Consider the following 13,114-nt stretch of genomic DNA (forward strand, 5'->3'; position numbering starts at 1 on the left):
CTTTTCTGTATGTAAATCCCATTTCCTTTAGGCGGTTTCTTACAGTTCTGTCACAGACGTTGACTCCAGTTTCCTCCCATTCATTCCTTATTTGTTTTGTTGTGCATTTTCGATTTTTGAGACATATTGCTTTAAGTTTTCTGTCTTGACGCTTTGATGTCTTCCTTGGTCTACCAGTATGTTTGCCTTTAACAACCTTCCCATGTTGTTTGTATTTGGTCCAGAGTTTAGACACAGCTGACTGTGAACAACCAACATCTTTTGCAACATTGCGTGATGATTTACCCTCTTTTAAGAGTTTGATAATCCTCTCCCTTGTTTCAATTGACATCTGTTGTGTTGGAGCCATGATTCATGTCAGTCCACTTGGTGCAACAGCTCTCCAAGGTGTGATCACTCCTTTTTAGATGCAGACTAACAAGCAGATGTGATTTGATGCAGGTGTTAGTTTTGGGGATGAAAATTTGCAGGATGATTCCATAATTTATTCCTCAGAATTGAGTGAGTCCATATTTTTTTCCTCTGCTTGGTCTAAGAAAGTAACCGTTACTGACTGCCACAATCTTTTTTTCTTGATTTCTTATAGTGTTTCTTAAAGCCAGAAAGTTGCCATTTGAAATGACTTTAGTTTTGTGTCATGTCTGTGATCTGCTTTTTTTCTACAAAATTAAACAACTGAATGAACATCCTCCGAGGCCGGTGATTCCATAATTATTGCCAGGGGTTGTATATGTGTGTGTATATTGAAGGATTATTAACTGAGCGCGAGGTCTGTATGGGAAAATATCAGATTGAGGTGTAGACAGTACGGACCGAGCATAGCGGGGTCTACAGAAAACACCAAGGTCTGATATTCCCGTACAGACCGAGCAAGTGAGGGTAATAATTTGTTTGTTTAATGGCTATTTTATTTATATATATATATATATATATATATATATATATATATATATACAAACTTTCAGTATTGCCCAAACATGAAAGCTGCTGACAGTGTTGGGCTTGTAGTCAAACCTGTTCGCTTTCTTCACCTCCATGAAGAACTTGCTTAACAGATAGTCAAGGTTGTTAGCTGGGAAGCTTTCAGTCTTTTTTTTTTTTTTTTTTTTTTTTCTCAGTGCTGTTTAGATATTTATGGAGTTTGTTCATGTCCGACATGGTTTTTCTAATCATGTTTTTAGCTTTCTGGTTTGTAATGAGGTTTTCAATCTGTTCTTGACTGTTCGGATCTGTGTTTTCATCTTGTTGGTCTTCATTTCATTTTGCACATCCACTTCAAGCTTGTTTGCTGTTAATTCCAACATTTTCTTTGTAGGGTTTTTGCTTTGTTTTATTTCACGTTGTGAAACTTGTAAACAAAGTCGCAAATCTGAAACGCGATCCAGACCGATTGTCATGGCAACGGTCTGATGGGAAAATATCAGACCAGAAATGAGCCAATCAGAGCTCACATCATAGCCACATATAAACCCAATTCCAATGAAGTTGGGACATTGTGTAAAATGTAAATTAAAAACAGAATACAATGATTTGCAAATCCTCTTGAACCTATATTCAGTTGAATACACCACAAAGACAAGATGTTTAATGTTCAAACTGATAAAGTTTGTTTTTGTGCAAATATTTGCTCATTTTGAAATGAATGCCTGCAACACATTTCAAAAAAGCTGGGACAGTGGTATGTTTACCACTGTGTTACATCACTTTTCCTTCTAACAACACTCAAGAAGTGTTGGGGAACTGAGGACACTCATGATTGGGTATAAAAGGAGCAGCCCCAAAAGTCTCAGCCATTCACAAGCAAATATGGGGCAAGGATCACCACTTTGTGAACAACTGCATGAAAAAATAGTCTAACAGTTTAAGAACAATGTTTCTTAACGTTCAATTGCAAGGAATTTAGGGATTCAATAATCCACAGTCCATAATATAATCAGAAAATTCAGAGAATCTGGAGAACTTCATATGTAAGCGGCAAGGCCGAAAACCAAATTTATTGCCCGTGACCTTCTATCCCTCAGGTGGCACTGCATTAAAAACTGACATCATTGTGTAAAGGATCTTACCGTGTGGGCTCAGGAACACTTCAGAAAACCATCGTCAGTTAACACAATACGTCGCTACATCTACAACTGCAAGTTAAAACTCTGCCATGCAAAGCGAAAGCCAAACATCAAAAACATCCAGAAACGCCACCGCCTTCTCTGGGCCTGAGCTGGTTTGAAATGGACAGATGCAAAGTGGAAAAGTGTGCTGTGGTCTGATGAGTCCACATTTCAAATTGTTTTTGGAAATCATGGACGTCGTGTCCTCTGGACAAAAGAGGAAAAAGACCATCCAGATTATGACCAGCGCAAAGTTCAAAAGCCAGCATCTGTGATGGGATGGGGGTGTGTTAGTGCCCATGGCATGGGCACCTTACACATCTGTGATGGCACCATCAGTGCTGAAAGGTACATCCAGGTTTTGGAGCAGCACATGCTGCCATCCAAGCAACGTCTTTTCCAGGGACGTCCCTGCTTATTTCAGCAAGACAATGCCAAGCCACATTCTGCACGTGTTACAACAGCGTGGCTTCGTAGTAAAAGTGTGCGGGTACGAGACTGGCCTGGCTGCAGTCCAGACCTGTCACCCAGTGAATATGTGTGCCGCACTATGAAGCGCCAAATATGACAGCAGAGACCCCGCACTGTTGAACAACTGAAGTCATACATCAAGCAAGAATGGGAAAGAATTCCACCTACAAAGCTTCAACAATTAGTGTCCTCAGTTCCCAAATGCTTATTGAGTTTTATTAGAAGGAAAGGTGATGTAACACAGTGGTAAACATACCACTGTCCCAGCTTTTTTGAAACATGTTGCAGGCATCCTTTTCAAAATGAGCAAATATTTGCACAAAAACAATAAAATTTATCAGTTTGAACATTAAATATCTTGTCTTTGTGGCGTATTCAATTGAATATAGGATGAAGAGGATTTGCAAATCATTGTATTCCGTTTTTATTTACATTTTACACAACATCCAAACTTCATTGGAATTAGGGTTGTAACAGAGGTCTCAGTCTCCTTCCAGAAAGGGCAGAGAGGATGCAGGTTTTCTTTGCAAACACCCACTTCACTAGGTGATTTCACTGATTAACATCACTTTGAGCAGATGGAATCAGTTAAAGTGATGTTAATCAGTGAAAATTACCTGGTGGAGTGGGTGTTTGCAAAGAAAACCTGCACCCTCTCGACCCTTTCTGGAATGAGTTTGAGACCTCTGCCATATCATAAATGTATGTATGGGTACACACGGTATATAATACTGGTACACAGACTATAGACTCTATTTAAAAAAACAACTACAAACGGACAGATCTCAGTCTGTATACCCTGTGTTTTGCATGGCCATTCAAGTTTTGCTCCTCTTTCCATTTGAGATACTCATTAATATTTACGTACATGCAGGGCAACATTTGCTTGTTGCCAATGTGTCGTTTTCCCACCCGACAGTTGCAATGAATTGGTAATTGTCAACTGACAGCTGTCAACTTCAAATGTCAGTAGAGACTTACAGTCTTTAACAGCCTACTATTTGTCTTCGTTAGTACTACATGGGCATTTTGCAGTGTGGGTGCATAAGCAAGAGCCACAAGTTTTTTTTTCCTGCCATTTCCCACCTATTTTGTAGCCCTGTTTTTGGCAAAATCCTTTCAAAACATCAACTTTTCAGGACTCAGGAACTTCCAATATTTATGTTACGCTGGTGCTGAGTGTCACCACATTCAACACACTGCAGAACTGCCTAGGGTCCTACATGGTAACCAACCGGCCAGACAGTCGGTCCTCGTGAGTTGTGACATACCAAAAGTAACCTATCTGCTGCAACCAGGTGAAACACAGGCATCCTGTTAGCCTTTTTCTAGTTGCTGGAGTCCTCACTTGTGCACAAGCCCATGCTCAGAGAAAAGTGTATCAAAACAAAAAGAAAGGTGTTTTTTTTTTTTTTTTTTTCCTCTCTCTATGTAACACCACCTACTATCTCACAGATCGTCAAGTAGTTAAAGCGGTGGGGTTGTTACCAGAGGTGCATCTGTTCAAATCGTATCAAATAACAGTCAGACCTTGGACAAAGTCCTTAATCCACAAATTGCTCCTTGTGTGGAGTTGAGCATCTTGCATGACATCAGTGTGTGAGGGTGAATGTGAAGTATTACTGTGAAGAGCTTTGAGCAGAAAGTGCTCTATAAATGCAGTCTATATTTGAGTCTGTGTACACTGTTTTTCTCTCCAGGCTAGGGGTAATCCCAGTGTTCCTACTCGCTCTCCTTATCACTCTGGCATTGGTGTATTTCCCACGTAGCCCAGAAACCCCAACCACTTTCAAAGAGTTGAAGGTGAGCTCTACACACTGATCTTACAAATACACAGCAATAATAATTCACTTATGAAAAATTAGAAATTAGAATTTTTTTATGTTTATTGACTAATTTAATAACTGTTTTAGAATTTCTGAACCCACACACCAGCATATCAGTTTAGCACTATAGCAGTTAGCTGTTATGAACACCTAAAATGTTTTATTTCACATTTCTTCATTACGTTTTAAAAATGTGCAATGCATACAGTAAATGTGGTAATTGGGAAGAACCAGCTGGAGAGTGCAGGTGTACATATTGTACATACAAATTTATTTACTAAGTTATTTCATACAGTTGTATGGAAAATTTTGAATGACCCTGGACAAATTCATATTGTATGTACAGTACATGTGGTGCTCAAAAAATGTAATGAAGATTTTAAAAATGTATAAAACACAAACTGATGGATTGTAAAAATTCTCACAGCCTTTTAATAGCACAGATAAATGTTCAGTTTTACAACAGCTGGCTTTATAGAAGTCAGGCAGTGGGCACACAGACACTTCTAATTCTGTGAATATCATTTAGGAGAGCAGAGAGCAGCCCAGTCAAACGCTTTGCAAAACACAACTTACAAAAAACATAAGCTTGTTGTATAGCACAGTTTTAAGTTTATTTCATGCCAGAAAGCCTTATTCTCTCTTTGAGATTGTTGATCATAAAGTTGGATTTTCTTTTTTATTTGTGATATAAAAATGTGTACTGATTTTCCAAGGGATATCACTCATTTTTGCACACAGCTGTATTTGTCAGTCGATACAGTAGAACAAACATTGTCTTAATCTCAGGACAGTGTGTGCGCGTGTGTGCGCGTGTGTGTGTGCGCGTGTGTGTGTGTGTGCGCGTGTGTGTGTGTGTGTGCGCGTGTGTGTGTGTGTGCGCGTGTGTGTGTGTGTGTGTGTGTGTGTGCGCGTGTGTGTGTGTGTGTGTGTGTGTGTGTGTGTGCGCGTGTGTGTGTGTGTGTGTGTGTGTTTGCATGACTCCCCAAAACTCATGAAAAACAGCGTTTAGCTCATGCGTAACTGTTGTGGATTTACTTACTTTGACGGAATACTTTTGTTCCTGCATGTGGAAAAGGCCCTGAAGTACAGTAGTTGCTCTCCCAACAGCCTGTCCCAAATAAAACCGTGACAGCGATTATAAACCAGTATCCAGTACTGCATCGAAACGCAGCATGTGTGTGTGTGTGCGCGCGTGTGTGTGTGTGTGTGTGTGTGTGTGCGTGTGTGTGCTCATCATAAAAGCCTGTTCTGCTTTATCTTAGTCCAGCAGCAACACAGAACAAACACTCCCCCATGTTGCCTCCAGGTCGTGCCAGTAAGCCGTATCTGCCAAGCAGGCTGCCACCCAGCGCAAAAGCAGAGCGGTGCTCAGCCAGCTCACATTTTATAGCCTTTGTGTAAAGAGCAGAAACAGTGTGATGGAGGAAAATGTGATTTTTTTTTTTTTTTTTTTTTTTTTTTTTTTTTTCTGCTTTCTGTACAAGGCCTGTATAGATTACCATTAGAAATCGACGGCAGGGCTTACAGATATTACATGTGAACTCATAACAATGACATGTCATAATACCAATAAAAGGAAAAAAAAATAATGCCCCCCCCTCCCCCCTGCTTACTCACCTCCTAAAAAAAGATCATGACACAAATAGCACTTTTTTGCCTACTTTGTCCACCTTTTTGCATGTGAGTGCATGTATACGAGTATGTTGGGGGGATTGATGAATTGAAGAGTCAATAAAATTATGTAAATGTGACTTAAAGAACAATGTCATTAATATATTTTTAATTTAGCTTTAGATATGAGTACATCCAATTTAACAGACTTCTTTGCGCAAGATTGTAAAACCTAAATGGTGATATTGACAAGTTTAGCCTGCATAATCATTTATACAAACAAAAGTGATCAGAAATTGCAGAGCCTCACCTGTACTGGTGTTTAGTGCTTCTTCATGGAAATGTTTGTTTGTCACCCCGTTCACAGCATCATGTTTTTCACCCCTGCCACATGAAACCTTCTTTCTGGATCATTTTGGTTTGTTTTGACATTAGTGAGATTCTCCTTTCTTTTTGTTACAGAATGTTGAAAAAATTCTATGCAGCAAAACGTGTGAGTTTAATAAATCTACTATTTAATGCATCTGCTGTTGACCGCATGCTAGCCCTACTGGTACTCTCAGAATTCAAGTGTGAATGTCAGGAGTGCTTCTTTGTAGCCTGTGTTGATTTTTGCAAAGCGTTTGATTGTGTAGTTTGAACTGCATTCTGGGACATCCTGAGAATTTGTGGAATCTCCAAGAAGCTACTGGGCATCGTAGCCAGCCTATACACAGATACTATGAGTGTGAGAGACTGAATTTTTCTCCATGAAAATTGGCATTCGTCAGGGGTACAACCCCAATTCCAGTGAAGTTGGGATGTTGTGTAAAATGTAAATTAAAAACAGAATACAATGATTTGCAAATCCTCTTCAACTTATATTCAATTGAATACACCACAAAGACAAGATATTTAATGTTCAACTGATAAAGTTTATTGTTTTTGTGCAAATATTTGCTCATTTTGAAATGGATGCCTGCAACACGTTTCAAAAAAGCTGGGACAGTGGTATGTTTACCACTGTGTTACATCACCTTTCCTTCTAACAACACTCAATAAGCATTTGGAAACTAAGGACACTAATTGTGTCATGATTGGGTATAAAAGGAGCATCCCCAAAAGGCTCAGCTGTTCACAAGCTACGATGGGGCGAGGATCACCACTTTGTGAACAACTGCATGAAAAATAGTCCAACAGTTTAAGAACAATGTTTCTCAACATTCAGTTGCAATCTGGAATGGACTGGGTGTTTGGTAGGGTTGTGAAACCAGTGACTTGGGTGCTTTTGCTGGCGAGGAAAGGTTTGCTGTCCTTGACTTCATGTGCAGTGCTATGATATTTGCAAAATCAGTGGATACTGTGATTGCAGCACTTGAGAAGCTGAGCGAGAAATCAGAATGTCTGCGTTTGTGATTGTCAAGACTAAGATTCAGGCTTTAAACAATTTCCAAGACTCAGCCATCACAAGTGTATCTGAGGCACGTGGGAAGAGAGTATGGAGTCATGATGTCACTGGACAGGTGTTTGGTGATGCTGATATCTTTACAGGCAAACGAGGTCCAAGTCTTTTGGGTCATGGTGCTACTTGTCTTGCTGTATGGTTGTGAGACTTGGATGCTAACCAGTGACGCAAGGTGAAGACTGCATGTCTTTGGTACAAGGTCCCTTTGGAGGATCCTTGGGTACTGCCGGAATGACTTTATATCAAATTAGCGGTTATTTGGAGAGACCAAGATGAGGAGGATCACTTCCATTGTGAGGGAGTGTCAGCTACGACATTTGGGCCATGTGGCCCGTTTATCTGTGCATGATCCAGCACACAGGTCCCTGAGTGTTGACCACACCAATAGCAGGAGAAGACCAAGTAGATGCCCACATTTCACCTGGCTGTGATACATAGATGGTTATTTTAAAGATGTGGGAATAAATCAGTTGTCTGCATAGGTGGTTGCTATCCAGGACTCGTGTTGATGCAGTGAAACAGAGCACCAGCGCATGCTCCCAGACTTGATTTGACTTGTGCACGCAGACCACAGCAAGGCACAGTGCAGTGCATGAAGATGATTATTTATTTTAATTGCTTCTTCTTTCACAATTGTACAGTATAATCACTCGGCTGATATTGCGATTATATTTGCAATGCAAGGAATGCACCATGTGATGAATCATGCAGCTTTGTATTCATCTTTATCATGTTCCCTTCTCACTGAACATGAACATAACGTAAGTTAAGTGCTGGATGTGAAGGTGATAAACTGATTCAGTGGGGAACTTGATGCCTCTCTGTGCACATATCATACAGTAATGCACCGAAATGATTATGTGTCAGTATAGGCCGAATACCAACGTAAATCTACTAAATATCAAAATGCCAATTAGGTCAGACCTCGTCTGCTGGTGGGGTGATTTATATCAGACACCCTTGTGCCTCGTGGAACATGAATATAACATGGGCCACACTTTGGGTTCACGCTTGCTGTGTAATTGGCAAATTAAAAAATGAGGTATAATAAATGCAGCCATAAGAGACATCATACATCATCTGCCTCTCTGCTGGGGTGCACACACACACACACACACACACACACACCACGCCAGTCCATGGGAGCTCTGTCTTTAGTTTGCAGCGGGCTGCTGCTCTGTGGCTTCAAGGCATTTTTTTTTCAGTTTCTATTAACACATTATTAGACAAGCTCCACCAGAGAAGCTTTGATAAAATCTATAAACTTTTTCGACTTCAGAGTTCTCTGAACAGTGCCATTGTGAGACTTGCTGTTGCACTAAAGGCAGTTTTCATTAAAGTGCATCTTTCCATCCAGATTATCTGTATGTAAATTCAGACACTGCGCATCTTGAGTCTTGTTATCTGTTAAATAATCTCATACTCAAGGGTAATGCCTGAAACACACCAGGTACATTGTGTGCATGGCAGCTGCATTGATTTTTATTTCAGCAGCTGCTAACAAATTACACCTTGTGCACTGCCTGCACCAGGGAAGCATCCCAGACGTGTGTTTTAAAGGGAATTTAGCTGCTGCCTATTTTTCACACTTGATGTGAGCTGCACCAGATGAAACAAACAGAAAAATGATCTGTAGGCAGTCTTTTTGGCATTGTACAACAACAATAAATACATAACTCTTTTTCCTCGTGTCTCTGTCTGGCGTGAAAATTTTTTAAAACTAGGGCTGAAATGATCATCTAGTAACTCGAATAATTCGATTTAGAGCATGTGCTATTCAATTTAGCACAAAAGCTACCGTTTTCCAAAGCGACACACAGAGTAAAGTAAGGCCTTTTTGGAGAAAGATGGTCCATGCTGATCATCTGAAATAGATTACTGCGCATTTAATGCGAAGCAGTGTGTTTGTTTTAAAAAAAAAAAAACCACACAGTTTCGTCCGATGGCTGCTCTCCGCAGGGAGTAACTATTCGTGCAGTGGCCGTCTGCTGTCTCTGCCTGTGTGAGGGGGTCAGCAGTCCCCTCACACTGGGCGAGTCACAGCTCTATCCTTGGACACACTGTCAAACAGTCTCTGAAAGAAGTCCACTCTTTATTCTGTGTTTTGCTCAGACTCGCACTGAGTGTTTCGCTTTTTGGGCGACAAACAACGCTTCACAGACACTGTAACTTAAATAACATAATAATAATAAAAAAAACAGTGACTGTGAGGCTTGCATGTTCAACCTCCAGCTGAAATGCATCTGCTGAATTGCAGAGAAAGAGGGATAAAAAAAATCACGCAGGGACCCAGTCCACCAACCTTAAAAAAAAAACAACTTAAAAATGGTTAAATTTTACAAGTTGGGGAAACGATAAACAGAAAGCCACATCCCATGGCCATTTCAGCAAAATGTCAAAACTTTGGCCTGACTTTGGCTAAGCTCCTGACACTGGGAAAGATCCAAAACATGTGAAAAATAAATAATTACCCAGGAAAACAGAAAGGGACACACTAAATTTGACAATATGCATCATGTGGTGCAGCGACACTGTCATTGTTTAGGGACAGCCCTGGACTGTTAATGTTGTGAAATGCAAAAGTACTTTTTATCCGATTACTCGCCAGAATAATCGATAGAATACTTGATTACTAAAATAATCAATAGCTGCAGCTCTAATTAAAACCATTTCAGCGATTGGGGGGGGAGTCAACTTCAGGTTTTAATTTTTCTGAGCGCTCCTCCTCTGAACTTGCACAGAGGACCTACAGGATCTGGAATATGACAGTCTAACAAAGGAAAAGCTGATGGTCCAAATGGTGATTCTATATGTATTTATATTTTTAAGTTTAGCTATTATCCCAATGTTCAACAAGACATGTACTTACAGGGAGATTTTGTCAGTTGGGCAGCATGCTCCATTTAAAAACAGAAACACACACAAGCTAACTGCACACTGTAAAGTCTCTTCCAAAAAAAGTTGCTTCACAGAAAGATGGTCGAGTATGGGGAGACAATTGATGTCTAAAGATATGTGGAAAGATTATGGATGGGTATCGAAAACCAGTTCCTGTTAAGAATCGATAAGAAATGATTTGATCTACCAACATCAATAGCCTTTTTGCTTAACGATTCCCTTATTGGTTGTTGCTAGCCGGTGGTTGGAGATGGCTCCGACCACTCGCCATGATGAAAACACGTATGTTTTTGTCTCACGCACGCTTCGCTGAGGAAATGAGATTAGCTGCACAATCAGTGGGTCTGAGTCTTGACTATTTACCCAGACTGACAATAAATATGAGTAAATTTAGTACTTTTATGCATTTTTGTGGTTTCCTGAGGCATTTTGTGAATGCGGAAATGCATTCTGTCCTCAAAACGCATCACTGTGACATAAATCAAGAGCAGCCTCACTTCCTCTGTGGCATTGGCAGCCGGGCATCCTTATTGTTGCATTGCTGCCACCTTCTGCATCAGTCTGTTATAGCAGTACTAAGTCCTCTCAATGAGTCCAGTGTCTTGCAAGTATTAAGTCAACACTTCCCCCTCCCACTTTAATTTAATCTTTATTTAACCAGTTTAGTCCCATTGAGATCCAGATCTCTTTTACAAGGGAGACTGGGACAATTAGAAAGTTTCCAGTTCACCTAACCTGTTGATCCTATGTCTAAAATACTTCCAACTTTCAGGCCTGTTCATCTAAATTCTGAGCTCTTGCCTTTCTCTGGAATATTTATTACAGTACATGAGGACATCCCTAATCACCAAAACAATGTCCTAAATAAAGTCTTGCCGACTGAACCTGTCCCAGAGATCTAGGATCCAGTGACCAATTTCATATTTATTTACTTTAAGACTCAATAAAATGTTGTTGACATCTAAACTGTAAAGCCTACTTTTAGTACACAGAAAATTCAAAGGAGGTATTGATAAGGGAATTAACGAAAGAATAAGATTGATAAGCGGAATCGATAATCAATAAAATCTGATCAGTCCTCATCCCTAGGAAAGCTTGAGCAATGATGCAGCTGAAATGCTCCCCAATGTAACAACGCAATGAGCATGAGCCATGGCAGTTATGGAGCTCAATCACCATGTCCACAGAAAGCAAGTGGTGTAAAAGAGTTCAGTCTTAAGAGCATTTTAGCATTATCAGAAGAGTGAAACAAACATTTCTCACACTTTCTTTTAAATCGTAATGGTGCACATGTAATTCCTTCCGTGTGGAGATCTCATCTTAATATCAGTAAATGGTAATCTGTATGTCAGAGCTTGTGATTATGTGTTAAAGGTGCACTGACTTTGACACGCATCCCCCCCTTAATGGCAGCAGCCAAAAGAAAATATTTGAAAAGACAGTGTATGTGTGCTGAAAATTTATCTAGAATTTTTGAGTTTTACCATTAGAGAATGCAATTTTTTTTCTCTCTCTGATGTTTCTAGTGTTTAAAACTGTCAATGCTGTATCTAATTTAGTTGGCTTTGACATTTTCTGTCAGTCTCCCAAGAAATGAAATTGTCAAAACATCAGGGCTGCCAAATGCAGCGTCTTCAGCAATTTGTCATTTCAGGATAATCTCAAATTGAATCTAAGTGTTCTTGTTACCAAATATGCACTCTTTTTCTCTCTGTCTAGTGTTCACAGCTTTCACCAGCTTGTCACAAACAGAAGCCTGCTAAAATGTGACCAGACACGCAGTGTTGGTGTGGCATGTCCAAACACGGGTACTGCAGGTCGTCTTCAGCAAACTGTGATTGAATATCTATTGCAGCCTGGAGCTCAGTATCCACAAAGAAGCTCGCGAGGCAGTTACAGTGTTTACAAAAAATTATGTACGTAGGTCTAATTCATATATGTTTTTGTAGTTTTCTTTACTGTACTTTTATACTCTCTGCCCCTTTTCAAACAACAGTTGAAGGGGGTAAATATAGGAATCTGTCTGCCCCACAAATCTTGGAAGTGCAGTTTCTCTGAAACCATATAGTAGAGTTCAGTGAAACTTCACATTGTGGTAGCACACCATATGAGGGTGAAGGAAAATAATTCTAGTCCAACATCATGAAAGGGAGAAAATTGGGATTTGATGTTTAAATGATTATCATCCAACACAGAAAGGAAGCAAACCTGGGACCTGTTAATGTTGTGAAATGCAAAAGTACTTTTTTTCCGATTACTCGCCAGAATAATCGATAGAATGTTGATAGAACAATGGAAACTATTAAGCCAGCATGCTGCCTCCTCTTTGTGGATTTCAGTGAGTTGACAGTGTTATAACACATCATGTGAAGATGTGCATGAAGGAAATATTTCTGGATCAACATCTTCAAGGAGAAATAATTGAGCTTTTGCTGTTGTTTTTTGAATGCATCATATACGAGGTCTATTAGATAATAAACCGACCCTTTTATTATTTTTTTTTTAACTATATGGATTTGAATGACGTGCGATTACACCAATCATGCTTGAACCCTCGTGCGCATGCGTGAGTTTTTTCACACGTCGGTGACGTCATTTCCCTGTGGGCAGGCCTTGAGTGAGATGTGGTCCCGCCCTCTCGGCTGAATTCCTTTGTTTCACACGCTGCTCGAGACGGCGTGCGTTGCTTTATCAACATTTTTTCTGGACCTGTGAGGAATATCCGAGTGGACACTGTTCGAGAAATTAAGCTGGTT

At 40.0% G+C, this 13,114-nt stretch overlaps 1 protein-coding gene across 1 annotated transcript in view; it reads left to right on the forward strand.

Moving 5' to 3' along the window:
• tmem218 (transmembrane protein 218) overlaps positions 1 to 13,114 on the forward strand; it is a 31,098-nt gene that overhangs the window by 2,928 nt on the left and 15,056 nt on the right. The window contains exon 2 of the mRNA XM_034178883.1: positions 4,277 to 4,379. Coding sequence (XP_034034774.1) covers positions 4,277 to 4,379 — 103 coding nt within the window. The remainder of the gene's footprint in view (positions 1 to 4,276; positions 4,380 to 13,114) is intronic.

The sequence above is a fragment of the Thalassophryne amazonica genome, chromosome 9, assembly GCF_902500255.1.
Source record: "Thalassophryne amazonica chromosome 9, fThaAma1.1, whole genome shotgun sequence".
NCBI classification, from domain to species: Eukaryota; Metazoa; Chordata; class Actinopteri; order Batrachoidiformes; family Batrachoididae; genus Thalassophryne; species Thalassophryne amazonica.